Raw genomic sequence first — 16,049 nt, 5'->3', positions numbered from 1 at the left:
CCTCCTCGGGGTTCTAGGATGGAATGGTTTTTAGTAGTATTTGAGTAAATCTAAAGTGTGACAAAGGTTCAGGACAGCTGGTGGAGACCATTGTCATCTGAGGCCACAGAAGTGGCCGTGTACCCACTCATCACTCATGCCCTGAATATTTACTTTGCCCAGCACATGAAGTCCAGTAGGTGATACATCTTACTGTATGAACAATGAGGGGCTTGGAGGCCTATGTGCTAAAGGGGAACATGTCCATATCTATGCTTTGTGTCCAGTACAAGTAGGCAAGATGATTGCAGTTAGGAAGACAGACTAAAACAGTGATAAGGGAAGAGCCCCAGTCTTTACCACGTATCGTCATCACCAGGGAAGATGGCTATTAAAACAGGCTGCTAAGCTCCGCCTTCTAGAGTTAGATTCAGGGGGTTGGAGAGAAGCATCTGGCTTTGCTTTTCTGACATATTCCAGGGTGGTATCTCCCCTGCTGATCAGAAGGGCATACTTTGATAGCTGTGGGCTATCACTGGCTAACAGTCAGGTGAGAGGCTAAGAAGAGACTGGAATCGGCGGAGACACTCTATCTTGATAAATCCAGTACCATGGATGTTACAACTGTTTGGCTGGAGGAGGGAAAAGAGGAAATTGCTCAAGAACAATGAGTGACCCCTTTAAAGCGTTTACTTTCATGCCTCTGTAAAACATAGAAAATGTTCTTTCTTTTCTCTTTTTGGGTTTCTCCCCTTCCTCAAACCTGACTAAAGAGTATAATAGATTTCAATGCTTTATTTGTTTCACCAAATAAAAGAATGCTTGCCAATATCTGTTGGTCTAATATCAGAGCTCAGTTCCAGAACATCTTGTAGTGGTTATTTCTAGTATGTTCTGGTATCTGTACTTCAAATGCTTAGTCTCTGAACCAACCCACATTCGAAAAAGAATTGCCAGTGCAGTGCATGAACTTATCAGGGTTATTGTGCCTGAATAAGAATGCACAGCAGACATGGGCCAGGTACCAATCTCTGGTGCCAAAAAGATTTCAATAATCTTTAGCCTCAAAGGCCGATCCTAGTACCACAAACATTATGAAAAGTATGTCTATCATTGATGGACTTTTTTCTGGTAGATGAAATCATATTAAAAGTGTTCATCCAGCATATAATGAGGTTGACAGGCGCATTTGGGTAAGTTAGTCAGCTGGTGTCATATAGAGGCACTAGTTAGTAGACTTAATAGTTCACTAAAAGAAGAGACATCCTTTTTGTTTCCTGGCTACATTATAAAGCAGAGTATTCTGACCTTTTCATCATGCCCTTTATTTAGAAAATGTATATTCCTGGTACTAGCCTCAAACTTTTTGATTATCTTGGCCAGAATCCACATTTAAAACTATGATCACAAGTTTAAGAACCAGAGGCAGGTATACATCCTGGAGCCCAAACAACACCCAATAAATATACATTGCCTTAGCAAGGAAGTTTCACAAGCATCAGGGTTCCCATGCATCTATTTCTATTCACAAAGATATAGATTAAATCAGTCTGAGCAGAGACAACAACAATAGCCCTATTTTTCTTCTTTTGTGGGTACTGGTCACCCACATATGTAGACAGTCTCCATTTACAATGGGACAAGCTTTTCAACTTTATGATACTCTCAAAGACGGCCTTCACTAGAAATTGCACTCTGAATTTCCAATATTCATGTTTTCCCAGGCTAATGATATAGCTGTGTTCTCTGTTATGGTTCTGGGAGCTGAAGCTCATGGTTAACCACAGGTTTATAAGGAAGAAAACAGATACTCCACAGAGCACTGTGGTGCTAAGCTGTGATGTTAGGTCATTCAGTGCAATTTGCTTTAGGGCATTTTCAATTTTTGTTAGATCAACTGGGATGCAGTCCAGTTTGAGTTGAATAACAGTATGTTACTTTCTGACATCCATTCTCTCTTCTCGATGCAAATGCTGGAAGTTTCTAGTTATTTCTTTCCACTTTCCACTCACCTTGATTGAGGCATAATTAACACACAGTAAACTGAAGATATTTAAACTTTGCAACCTGTTGATTTGTGACATATAAACATGTTCCCCAAACCATTGCCAAAGTCAAGACATATGTCTGTCTGCAGAAGTCTGTACACTCGTGTGACTCCTTTCTTCCCCTGTCCACACTGCCAGAAGTTCTTGAACTAGTTTCTGAAGCGACGGTTTCTTGAGAATTTTAAGTAACCAATATGCTCTCTCTTTCCCTCTGGCTTTGCCTGCTACATACTGATTTTGAGAATCACTTGCCAAGTATCAGTAGCTCTTTCTTTTATGTTGTTTAGTTGGACTCACAGCATAGGACTCCTTCCAGGTTTTGGCAGCTACAAGTGAAAACCACTGTAAACATCTGTATGCCCGTTTTGTGTGAAGGGATGTGTTTTCAATTACCTTAGTAAATAACTTAGCGTACAATGGCTGGACCAGATGGTCAGTGTGGGTTTTCTTTCTAAGACACTGATAAACCCTTTTCGAAGTGGTTTTAATCCACCAGCTGTATGAAAGTCAGTTCTGCCATATATTCACCAGCACTTGATAAGATCTCTCCCTTATGGAGTTGCACATAATTTGAAATTAAGAGCAGCCAATATTATTCTGGTTTTTGAAAAGAGTGGAGAAAAATAGATATAAATATGAAAATCTAGTCAAGTCAATACCAACCCCTGTTAAAACTCCAGAGCAAGCAGTCAAGCAAGCAGTTAGTAAATATTGTTATAGACTGGCAGGGTTGCTGCTGACCGGGGCTTAGTCTCAACAGCTCATACTGAGTGAGGATTATTAATATTTTGCTAAGGCATTATTAGGTCAGGAAGATAAGAGTGGGAATGTAGGATATAATGACTAAATACTGTCATCAGTGCTTGGCAGTGGCTTTCCGTTATGAGAAAGGCTCGTGTGCACCTAGGTGGCTAGAGCCAGCTCCTCTGGGCCTGCCTTTGTTTGCCAACCATGTGTCTCCTTGCTCTCATTCTGCAGCAGCAGGGAGTTCTTTGCTTGCCTTTGGGTAACATCCAACTCCTCCAACCACCTCGTGTTTCATGACACTAATTTCTGTTTCAGTGTGTACTTTTCCACTCACAATGGCTCCCTTCCAATCTCCTACATGTTTTTCCATTTAATCTAGTTGTCAACTCAGGGTATTTTTATGAAAAATCACTTGTACATTGCTTGCCCATAAATTTTTATAATTTTCTAACTGGCTTAAACATAATGTCCCGTTATACCCTCACTCATTATGTTACCTATTGAATATTCAGTTTGAGGACAATCTTCTAATGCTAGTCAGAGGACTTAGATCATTTAACACATAATGAGTTTTGTTATACCATTCATACTGTCTGTATTAACGTTGGCCAGATTTAGCCTTGTTTTTTATTTTATTTGTGACCCTTAATCCTAAACCATTCTGAGTTTGAGCAATATTTAATCTACACTGAGTCTATTACTTTAAAAGTTGAAAAGCTTCCCAACCCTGTTTCAATTGTCAGCAAGAAGTAAATTAATGTTGGTTTTCCTGAGTTAGGAAAGAAAAAAATCTCCTTATGGATAAGACCTGGTCATAGGGTTTTCCCCTAGAACTCCCAAAATGTTTCTACAAATTAAAGAATGCAATACCTTGCTGCAAACTCCTAGTGGTTCTTAGAAAAGAAATGAATGTCAGCAGAGTAAAAATAAACATATTTTCATCTTTTGAGTTAAGGACAATAATAAAAATTGTTCATGATCACCTTTTTTTCCCTAGATAAAGAAACTGTCAATAAAGTGCCCACCTCCTCAACCCCCATCTAATGAGCTAACAAAGAATCCAGAGGCCATCCAGAGATTAAAATGCATCACGAAGACTGAGAAACCAACCCTGTATGCGATACTCGAGGCCAGCTAGAAGAATGTTGTTAACTAGAAGTATAAGACAATGGAAGATTGTCTAACTAGAAATACAAGACTAACAACTTGGGGCCAGGGAGGTGTCTGGTCTATGAAGGCAACTTCCCTTAGTTTACCAATACACAATAAAACGGTGTTCTGAATGTACTTAGGAAACTAACTTGAAGTACTTAAATAAAATCATATCCAAATAAGCTAACAGGGATGGGCCAGCTTTCCATCCCCATCCTGGAAGACGATGTGCTTTCTGGGGCTTTGTCGTTTATCACACACTACAGTTTGAATTGGTAGAGTCCACAGAAACATTTCTCAAAATACAGTGTCATAATCAGCCAGCGAGCTTGTTATACATAGATTCTTGCAACCACCCTTGAGCTCCTAGAGACAGGGGGAAACAAGTAACTTGGTCTCAGTAAATTTGGAGACTCTACACCTCTAAGAGGGTATACTACTATGGTTACAGCCTGGCTTTAACACATGAGATGTTCCAGTTACAAGGGTACATTACATAACTTTTCAAATGTTGTGATCTGTAAATCATGCTGATATGTTGTCCTAAGCCCACCTGCCACTGGGGAAGCTTTAACCACAATGAGAGACTGTATTAAATTGAATCTTCAATATACAGTACATAAAGCTTTTTGCATTCAGCTTCATGCATATGGATGTCATGGTTTGTCCTGACACTAGTGTTTTGAGAGCAAATATTTGATGGAGCTTTAGAATTAAAGCATCTCAAACCTATCCTACAAAAAAAAAAAAACGATAAAGTATGCCTAGTTTAGTGCCTGATATATAAATAGCAATTAGTAAATATTTAATGAAATACATGAATGGATAAATGTTGCATTACTTCATCTTTTCTATTCCCTTGTTAACTTTCAGTTTGCACGATATAAAAATTACTATTACCATCTGCTGTGGTCCCATCCAAAGCTCAAGTATTAAACCATAATGAGCCAATGTGGTATTAAGATGTTGGCTTTAAGAAATGCTAAGATAATAATGATAGCTTTTTTTTCATGAATGAGATTAAGCATCTCCTAAAAGTAGCTTCGCAAAAAACTTAGTCCTTTTTTTTTTTCACTTGTCTATAGTAAGAGTTTGGGTTTCTTAAAAATCCCAGCCCTGTGTGACTGTTTTGGTTTTAATCCAAGGTGTGGGATATGGAGCGGTTTCAGTTGGTCCACAGCTGTTAACTATGATTGTCTTGTACTCTAGGAGGAGCAGAATTTTTGCCAGCTGCAGATAGTTGAATTCTGAGGACTCTGGAGAGGGGTGAAGAAAAAGAAGGAAGAGAATAAAGAGGAAGAGGAGGGAGTGGAGGAGGAGGAAGAGGAGGAGGAGGAGGGGGAGGAGGAGGGGGAGGAGGAGGAGGGAGAGGAGGAGGGGGAGGAGAGGAGGAGGAGGGGGAGGAGGAGGAGGAGGAAGAGGAGGAAGAGGAGGAGGAAGAGGAGGAGGAGGAGGAGGAGGAAGAGGAGGAGGAGGGGGAGGAGGAGGAGGAGGAAGAGGAGGAAGAGGAGGAGGAAGAGGAGGAGGAAGAGGAGGAGGAAGAGGAGGGGGAGGAGGAGGAGGAAGAGGAGGAGGAGGAAGAGGAGAAAGAGGAGGAGGGGGAGGAGGGGGAGGAGGGGGAGGAGGGGGAGGAGGAACAACAAGAAGAAAGAAGAACAAGAGAAGAACAAGAAGAAGGCAGTGGTGGCAACTCTCCCCCATGCTGTTCCTGTTTGCTGCTGTTGTAGTTTGACAAGAAGAAGTTGGAGATATTCTGATGATGAAGATTGGACCGGCCCTAAGAAATACGACATCTTTAATATGCCGGAAGTAGTCTAAAGAGGTCCATGCTCCTTCTCCCCCCTGGCCTCCTTTCTCTCTTACTTAGTGCCGGGGCTTTGAAAGAGATTGGGTTAGAATAGAGGTTAGAAAGGTAAGAGGTATGAGAACATAACAAAATAAGAAAACAGATACGCCAACACTTACCCCTCGACAGTCTCCTATCAGATGACCCAGAATGCATCACTTACACAAGACCCAGCATTAATGGGCCATCAAGGAAACAGAGCAGCCCTTCTCACACAACCATACCTGCTGGCACCTTGACTTTGGACTTCACAGCCCCCATAAGGAAATAATGTAGCTCCTTAGCAATTACTTAGCCCAATACTTTGTTAGAGCAGCACAAACAAACTAAGACACTTCTATGGCTTGAGTATGGAAGGAAACACCCACAGGCCAATGTTTTGGAGCTTGGTTCCTGGCTGTTGGTACTGTTTTTGAGAGGTTCTAGAAGCTTTCAGAGGTGGGAGCAAGTAGATCACTTGAGGCATACCCTGTCCTGGCCCCTTCCTGTATTCCTGTTTGCCTCTTCTTGTCATTGTCCATGAGGTAAACTGGTTGTTCTGCCATCCCCTCCCCAACAAGAGAGACTAATAACTTAGAAACATGAACCAAATAAATCTCTCTTCCTTAGTTAATTTTGTTGGGCATTCTGTTGGTATGGTAAGAAAATGCTAACCAGTACATCCACCAAGATTGCCAGGTCAAAATCTGGAGAGTTGTCCATGGAACCACAGACAGATAAGTACCGACATTACACCGTAGACATTAACAGAGGTGACTGGAGAAGTACAGCCTGCCTCTTTGACTTTGTGAACCACACACAGATACAGGCACTTAACTCAAAGGGAAAAAGCACGTTTGAAAGCTTAGAAACAGAAGTGATGTGCCATCGGGAGTATATTGTGACACTGAGGGTTTAGAGATAGAAACCTGCACAGAGACGAGTCACACGTCCTGGTGTCAGAAGACCCAGAGCTGTGTAGTCTAACACATCTTCCCTCAGGAGTCTGGAGAATAAATGGTATCTACTGGAATTGTGTTCATAACATTCAATAACCCTCTATTGTCCTCAAATAACCTCATGAGAAAGAACTACAACATATGAGGTAATCAAAACAAGCGCTGAGAACCCAGAATCTTGGATCCATTAGTTGACCTCCCTGGTCTTCAGTTTTCCTGACTTAGAATATTTGCATGGATTTGTTGTTTCGATGCAGAGTTCCCAGATGATGTATTCAGAGCATGTTGCCTGGATCAATGAATGCTGGCTTCTCGGAAAGACAAACCTTCACAGCTCTCCATACCACATGCCTGAGGCTGTACATACATACATATGAACACTACGCTTATCACAGCCAGGATATCCTGGCTGATACCAATGGAGAACAGATCTGTAAAGCCTAATTAGTAAGGATGTGAGCATGAGCCCAGTGTTCAGCTGATGGAGAGATGCTGCAGATGAAAACAGACGCTTGGGTTGGAGTCAGTGCCCACAAGGAGAGAAGCATCTCTCATTTGACTCTTATGGTTTGTGGCTCCTGGTACTTTTAGATATTTCCTCACATGGCTGGAAATTGTCCTCATTTGGGAGTCCTACCCACATGAAAGAAGCCAGGAACCTACTTTCTGTGTACTCTTTCCAATTAAAAAACAAGTGTGGTTGTTTGTTTTATTGTTGCTGTGCCCAGACACATGACCAGAAGCAACATAGCCACTGTTTAACAAGCCTATCATGGAAGACTTGGGACATGGGACAGGAGTGTACAGCTGGGACCCCACACCTCCTCAGGTCTTGGTGACGCAGTAAGTGGAATGCAAGCAGAAATACGACCTGATAAATCATTAAAGCCTTCCCCCAGGGATGGACTTCCTCCAGTGACACTCTACCTCCTTAAGCTTCTACGACTGTACAAAATAACAGTGCCAACATGGAGCTCAAATGTTCAAACACAAGAATCTCTGGGGAACATTTCACACTTAAACCACAAGAGTAAGCACGTGGCCTTATTTGGGTAACAAATTACATCCCACAAATTCTCAATGAAGAAGAGGGTGACACGAAGGGAGAAATGGGCATGGAGGTCGAGACTATGTCAAGAACTTGGAGAGATCCATTGTTCACAAAAGTGGCAACTGGACGAGTTAGAGTCTGTGCTGAACTGCAGCATTTAGGAGCCAATACAAAGCCCTTGTGCCAGGTCAGCCGCACAGGAAGTTCTCTACCAGAGCAGCTGATAACAGGGCATAGCTTTTATACCTAATACTGTGGCCCTTTCAGATCTGAAGATTGCCTTACTATCTTTTCTGCATAACCTAATAGTGTATTCAGGGTATCTGTGACTAAGAAGCCTAGGTAGGAGTTTTTAATCTTACCTTGCTTTTAACTATACCCCAAACAGACCATTTAATAGGGAAAATGGGCAGTCACTACTGCCTAGAAAGGAGTGGGATGTGTGGGGGTGGGATTCTGAGCCCTCAGTCTGTGAGTGTCGACGTCTCATTGATATTGGCTTGACTCAGTCTCCTGTTGACTCCTTGCTGGAGTCAGTCAGCTGCTTTACCTACACATGTAAGCCAGATGCTTTGATACTTAGAGGAAGACGCTATTTAAGCTGAGACGTCAATGATGGAAAAAATGCTCTTTAAAAAATTCTGAAGAAGACCCCTCCAAATAGAAGTACACTAAGTAGCAAGTGCAGGCAGGGGGTGAAGAATGGGCACGGCAGTCTCCTGTCTGAGACATATAAGGAGGCCACAGTGTTTCGGATGCAACTGATTTTTGTCCCAATGGGGAGCCCAGATCATCTGAGAGCTAAAAAGATCCTAGCTCCAGCCCACACAGAATGGAAGGGCATGCCATGGGGCTCTGAGGGAGGGAAGGAGGGAAGAGGGAAGAAAGGGAAAGAGGTTGATTTCTGGTGAGCATACATCATTTCGTTGTAAGAACAATTTAACAGATAGACACTATAGTCATGGGCTTAACATTTCAAAAGCTAGCGTATAGTCTGGGGGAATAAACTATATGATAGATAATCATTAAGTGCTACATCCTGCAAGCCATGTAATGCTAACCACTGGGCTACAACAAAGACATTCATTGCCTAAAGATTTTAAACGCTAACAAAGCAATGTTGCATAATCCTCCATCACCATACCACCTGCCTGTGAAATGAATTGCTTTTGAAATACTGCTGGAATCGGGATGAAAAGAGTAAGTGGGTCGCATTGTAAGCTCACAGCTCCATTTGTTCCTGAATGGTTAACTTTGAGCCATAACAGGGTGTTCTTATTAGATAATGGCTATGATTTTTACCCCAACCAAGTCTTTGTGCCAGAGAGAAGGACATCTGGAGTTGTCACCAGTAATTAAAATCAGTTATAAAAAAAAGAGTTTTGAAGTGAAGTGCCCGACTCACAAAAGACGATTGGAAACCAGAGCATTGGGGAGAAAGTGGAAACTTCCCTTTAGAAAATCACTCTAAGTAAGTGCTAGGGAGGAGACAAATGCACTCATCACGCCAAAAGTGGACCATTACAAAGAATCACTGGGGAACCATGGGCACAAACCAGAAACATTTGTGTGTGTGTGTGTGTGTGTGTGTGTGTGTGTGTGTGTGTGTGTGTGTGTGCATGCACACATGCATGGGAGAAGTAATGTACATCGGAGAAGCTCCTGTTGAGTGAAGTGTCTGCCTTAGTGACCCTCCGCCTTATTATTGTTTTTATATTTAATTATTTTAAATAATGTGTATGGGTGTGTGTGTGTGTGTGTGTGTGTGTGTGTGTGTGTGTGTGTGTGTGTACGCACGTGCAGATATGCCCATATGAGTGCAGGTACTCACTGAGGCCAGATGCATCAGATCTCCTAGTGCTGGAGTCACAGACAGTTGTGAGGCCTGTAAGGTGGGCACAAGGAGATGAAGTTGGGTCCTCCACAAGAATATCAAGTGGTCCTAAGTGCTGAGCCATCCATCCAGTCCATCCACATGATTTTCTGAGGCAGTGTCTCTAGCTGAACCTGGAACTCACTGACAAGGTTAGTTGGCCACCAAGTAACAGGAATCCTCCTGTCTCTGACTCGAAGTACTGGGAAAACAGATGCACATTACCATGTCAGTCCTAAGAGGGCAATGGGGATCCGAACTCAAGACCCCATGCTTGTGTGGCAAGCATTTTACTAACTGAGCCATCTCCTCAGCTACAAAGCAATTTTTTTAATGCTACTGACATTTTTATAAAGATGCAGGATTTTGTTGGAGTCTGACTTCAATATATTTTTATTTCTTTTTACTCTGTGTCTGCACATTCTTATTAATGAGCACTAAACCCACTTCCATGGCAGGAAGAAAAGTTCACAAAGCAATTAGTTATTTCTTATCAAATACATACATTGTCTGAGTATAAATGACATCCATGCTGCAGTAGCTCTGCTTAAGCCACTGAGGGTCCATTCAGATTCTAGAAGTCTTCAAACAGGTGGTCCAATGAATTAATGTCATGTCATAGAAATCTACATAAAACTTTCAAGTTCAGGAACATTATTTCCTTACAAGAGTCATCAAGCTTACATTCCTGTGAAACCACATCAGACTAGAACACCTGGATGTGTGCACACATGTGCGCGCGCGCGCGCGCGCACACACACACACACACACACACTTACATACTCATACACACTCATGGATATAGGTTATATTTTTTTGAAAATTTGTTAAGAAACTATAATACACCATCAGATGTTTTTGGTGCACTTCGCCCTATGGAGTCCTGACAAATGGAGCTCAACTATGTAATGTAAGGTGGACCAATAAAATACATGAGTGTTGTTAGTGAAGAATCCTTTATCCCATGTCTTTTCACGTGCTTCTTTTAGCAAAACATCCCTTCACCTGTGTCTGCTTCAGTGAAACATCCTTTCCCTTGTGTCTGCTTCAGGAAAACACTTCTTCTTGTGTTTGCCCCCAGAAAACACCATCTTACCCAACTGACTTTCCAAAGAAACCAGAAGTTTCCACCTCAATGTACATTCAACTCCTTGTCTCTTTAAGTTCTGTGGAATCTTTACAAATGTCACCTGTCTCGCCCGTGACATTGATCGTACCTGCCTTCTCTCTCATCAATTATATTCACCTTATACAGGCTCAACTTTGATTTAATTTATGTGTTTCCTAAATTCCTATAACTTCTCTCCACCAGGGCCTTGCGCTTGCTAGGCAAGCGCTCTACCACTGAGCTAAATCCCCAACCCCTCTCCAGATCTTTAATATTTTGTTTCTTCTTCATTATTTGGATTTCATTTTCTCTTCTTTTTACTAATTTTTGAGGTGTATGCTAAGACCATTAGAGACCTTTATTTTCTTCTACACTAGTTATTTTGTTCTATAAATATCCATCTAATAATGGCTTGGTAATGTCCCACCAATTGTAATGTGCTGTTATTGCACCTGTGACAGTATGAGCATATCCTACTAAAATGATGCTGAAGGGATACCAACAATTATAAAATTTATAAAGTTATAAGTATAAAATGCTGGAAAATTCATAATGAAACATACCTGGTCACTGACTGCTTAGGAAAATGGATGAGGATGAGAACGCTAAGTTTCCAAATGGGTAAGAGAAAATCTGAGTTTGTGCTACCCCACTTTGTTAGCTTACTCTTGAAGTGCCTTGGCTACCTCAAAGGCTATGCACTCTTAAAGCTTTCCCTGCTACCCCAGGCACAATCGGGGAAGTGACCAGTGACTTTACCTCCTGCTGCTCCTGTATCCTATCCTCCTTCCCTGAGTCATGGCGATTCTCTCCTGCTTCTCTCTGTCGCCTAGCCCATGCAACTCTAAGGCTCTCTCCCTGTCTCCCTTTTCCCAGCCATGGGCTGCTGTCATCTTTATTGACTGATCAAAAACCAGTTGGCAAAAAGGACTTTTAGCACCTGTACATGCAGATTCCCTTTTGAATCAAAGCATTAGAACCGATCTCCAACAGAAATGGACATGATTGTAGGGCATGTGGACAGTGCCACCAGATGGGCATGGGACTGGTGAGGTAGAACAAACTCAAACCCCAGGAATCTCAGATGCCCCCTATCTTGACAGCAGTGACAATTTTATAGGTATGCACCTATGACATGCCCACTGACTTCAGGCATTAAAAGTGCATAGACTACTATATGTAAATTATATTTCAATATATCTGTTAAAGAAAAAATAATAAAGCCTAATGGCTTAGAGAGAAAGACTAGTGGGTAAAATATGTGGTGTAGCCTCAGGACCTGAGCTTGTATACCCAGCACCTGTGTGAAACCCAGGTCTGGTGTACACACGCATTACCTCATCAACAGTGATTGTTGGGCCCCAGAAGATCATGGACCGGCCAGGGTAGCTGAAATGGTGAACTCCAGTTTCAGTGAGAGACTCTGTCTCAAATAATAAGGTGGAAAGCGATTGAGGAAAACAAACTGATGACTGACACTGACCTCCATATGCATCCACTAAAACTACGCACACATACAGAGAGCGGGGGAAGAGAGATAGACAGGTAGGCAGGCTTTCAGGTAGCTAGGCAGGCAGGCAGGTAGACAGACAGACAGACAGACAGACACAGACACAGAGACACAGAGAGAAGACAGATGTAATGGCTGGCTCATGGATGCTCAGAACATGGGCATGTCTGGACACTGTGTTTCCCTTGCAGAGACAGCCTCCCCGCTTCATCGAGAAACTCTGCAGTTAGTCCTCTCCGCTTTATGTTCTGTGTCTCTTTGATCCTCTACTGTTCTCTATCAACATCAAGTTTCTCTGTGTCCCTAAGAAACTATCACTCTGGTGGCCAAGAAACCAAGGAGTCATGAGAGAAAGCAATGTAACAGGAAGCATCTTTGGATAAGCCCAAAAAACGAGGACTGTGACTGAGGGTGCTCCTTAGAGTGATCTTGTCTTTACTGGCCCCGACTAGGAAGATGCCCAATCTGCCCAGGCAGTCTTCTTCTAAAGAAAGTTGCAGAAATGTATTCAGCATCTCTCCACTCCTCCTCAGAGGCAGGGACCCCCACCCCCACCCTGACATAGAGCCCTGCAGGTCTTGCTGGTGGACAGAAACAACAAGCTGAAACTGGCACATGGCCAAGCTACACCCTAAAGCACAGGGGTTCTCAGTAACAATTTACAAACAACAGCGGCACAAAGGTACTACTACATTTTCCCTGTAGTCAACTCCTAGACTGCAGAACAGGTAAAAGGACAATATGCCTGAGAATCATTTGTCTTAGTGCAGATGTGTGAGAGGAACAGAGGAGGAAAACTGTCATTTAGAAAGAGCATTCATGCTCTGTTCTGTCCAGCAGCTAATGGCCACAGCTACAGGAAGTTACACTTACAAAGCAAAGACTGAGTGGATTCTCCCTGGAAAAACATACCCTCATCGCAGCTACTTTATCTAGACTGTCTGGGAGCAGCATAGCCCTAGAGTGCAATCTGTTTCAGTTCTTTGGGCCACTGCTTCTGCCAAGAAATTCCTTGTCATCTTTGTTCTGTTTGTCATCCCACTGGCCATTTCCATGTGAAGAATTAGAAGCCTGCTGCCAAGTGCAGGAAAAAGTAGGGGTTCAAATACTTACCATTATCAAACTCACTCAGATCTCTCTAAACTGTGTGGTAGACATGAGGGATGACTGACCAAACCCAAGACAGTTCCCCAACAGGAAGCAAAGAGACCTTGCAGCCTCTCACTAAAGCTTATATTCTCATTTCAGAGAGGTTTTCTCCCACCTTCAAGGAATCTTCCAGAACAAGTAATGTGACATAAAGTGAATGCTGCAAAATCAGAGGCAATAGAGGCAGCTGGAAAAGAGGAAAAAATAAAAATCCAATAACCATGGGGCCTGACTATAGAACTGGATGTTTTGTACTATAGCTGGGTACAATAACTGAAAATTAAGATACTTCACTCTGTGTGTGCCTGTGTGCAGTACTTACAAAGCCCCTCTCCTTCTCCCTCTCCCTCTCCCTCTCCCTCTCCCTTTCCCTCTCCCTCTCCCTCTTCCTCTCTCTCCCTCTCCCTCTCTCTCTCCCTCTTCCTCTCCCTTTTCCTCTCCCTCTACCTCCCCTTTCACACACATACACACATGTTCTCTTTTACACACACACACACACACACACACACACACACACACACCAGTAATCTATGGAGACTAAAAGCACAGAAATTTTGAGTCATTTAATTGCTCGTCCTTGCTATTTACCAGCTGCAAGTCAGACTGTCTAAGCTCTGAATTGAAGTTTTCTCACTGGTCCGAAGGAATGACAGTGACCTCTGACGTGCTCCTTTATCCTGGTATCATCAGACTGAGGTCAACAGAAAACCTGGTACACAACGGTATGTTTCACTAATGCCATTCTCTAAGGAATGGCAAAGGGCTTTTAACGAAGGAGCAGTGTGCTTTACTCACTCACAAACTGTCTATGTACAAGGCATTCCTTTGTATTTACGATAATAGTCCTTACGATACTTACAATAATAGTTTTGCTCCGAATGCTGGTACACAGAAGTTTAACCAGCAGGCTTCACCAGGGCCTATCCAGAACCTTGTTTGGATAGTTAAAACAAGAGGAGAAATCACATGTGATATCCTGCAAATGCTTCACAAACTCATACTAAAAACCAGTGGAGGATGATGCAGGCTCCCTGTCTTTATTTCTGCATAATTTAGAGTTTAAATAAATAGACAAATTAATTTTAAGTCAAATCAAAATAATCACTCACAGAATGTCATATTTGTGAGATGGCTTCCAGTGAAGGTTTTAAATAAAATACATAAAGTTTGTGACTCTACGGTCCTCATTAAATTGCCTAGGAAATTGTTTTTCCTTTTAAAGTATGGTCTGGTGCTGTGCATATGCTTTATATATATTTTATTGCATCTTTCTGTTTACAAATGCAAATTTTAAAATGTTAAAGAAGCATAACAACAAAGTGGCGTTTGGCAAGCTAGCTATGCATAGCATTCAGCTCCAGGTTTTCCGTTGCCACCATGGTCTGCTTCATACGACAAGGGATGGGAACTGCATGCCTTCTGCTCTCTTCTCTCCGTGGACAGGAACAGAGATCTGCTGATGTATCTGCCACCTCCATGTTTGCAAGTACTCCATGACGACTTCATCTATATCCCTGAGCTCTCTGCCCTGCTACCCTGCTCCCATAGCTAACACAGTCCAGCCTTCAAGAGAACGTGTGCAAACTGCCAAAGGGAGAAACAACTTCCTGTGCAGCCCGGAAGCCGGATGGCTCATAGTTGGCTGGATAAAGTGGAAATTTCACCAGTGGTGCTAAAAGAAATTCCTACTCGAGCCCTTAGGATGATCTTCACATTTCTCCAGAAAGGCAGAAAAACCTGGGATAGTGAAATGTTTGCTACAATGAAACAAACAAACAAACAAACAAAAAAAGAGCTTCAGTCAGTGTCCTAGCAGCCCTCACCAGGGAAGTCTGCTCCTCACAGCTGGGCCCAACCTCCTCCATGCTGCTTCCTTTGGGTTCACGCAGGGATAACGTAAATAATAATCATCTCTTCAGAAACCCATGTCCTCCCACGCTGTAATGCCACCCGTGCTCAAACAGGACTTAACTTCTTTAAAAGGGGCACAGAGGCAAGTCCTTGTAAAATCTGTATTCTTTACCATTCACCACTGTGTCTCCTTCTTGTATACAGACAAGGCACAAAGAAGGGAGGCCATGGGGTCATCGTCCTAGGCTAAATAGGTCTTTACCAGGACTAACCGGGAGGAGAAGTGAAGGAATGGATGTGTCTTAGCCATTATGTGTTGTTGCTATAACAAAATACCTGAGAATGGGCAGCGTGAAGTGAAGAGGTCAGTTTTGCTGACCCTGGTAGGCAGAAGTTTAACCACCAAGTATAATCAAGGCCTGTTGGCTATATCACAAGATGGCAGAGAACCAGCTGCAAGATGGCTGAAGAGTTTCTGTACATACTGTCTGTAAGCAAGGAAGAACACAGTGAGGAGGGCCTAGGCCCACTCTTTTACAACAGCCCCCCTTTGGTAGAAACTAGAATATGTGCATGGTACCCAAGACAGGTTATGCAGTCCTGAGAGGGCCTCTTAACCCCTGTGAAGGTGGAGCGTCATAAACTAACAGCCTTTCCTTAGGTCCCGACCTCTAAAGTTCCCACTGCCTCATCACTCCTACCCTGGGTACCCTTTCCACCACAAAAAAATACCTAAAGGACAAACCATGATCCAAGCCACAGGAGAAGAATTATACACATTTTTCCTGTATTCTTTA

General features: G+C 42.7%; 1 protein-coding gene across 2 annotated transcripts in view; it reads right to left on the bottom strand.

Annotated features, from left to right (window-relative positions):
- The window catches only part of LOC148004129 (uncharacterized), a 48,186-nt gene extending 33,854 nt beyond the window's left edge, over positions 1-14,332 (bottom strand). The window contains exons 1-2 of one of the 2 annotated variants that reach the window (XM_087564135.1): positions 14,261-14,332; positions 9,593-13,588 (exon numbers count right to left, since the gene is read on the bottom strand). In XM_087564135.1, coding sequence (XP_087420261.1) covers positions 9,593-9,607 — 15 coding nt within the window. In that variant the 5' untranslated portion in view covers positions 9,608-13,588; positions 14,261-14,332. Of the gene's footprint in view, positions 1-9,592; positions 13,589-14,260 lie in introns of those variants that run through there. The other variant, XR_015627649.1, reaches the window with a different exon arrangement.
- Between the last annotated feature and the right edge of the window lie 1,717 nt (positions 14,333-16,049).

The sequence above is a fragment of the Rattus norvegicus genome, chromosome 8 (assembly GCF_021556685.1).
Source record: "Rattus norvegicus strain SHRSP/BbbUtx chromosome 8, alternate assembly SHRSP_T2T, whole genome shotgun sequence".
NCBI lineage: Eukaryota > Metazoa > Chordata > Mammalia > Rodentia > Muridae > Rattus > Rattus norvegicus.
Note: the sequence above shows the minus strand (reverse complement) of the source record. Positions and strands in the feature narration are given on the sequence as shown.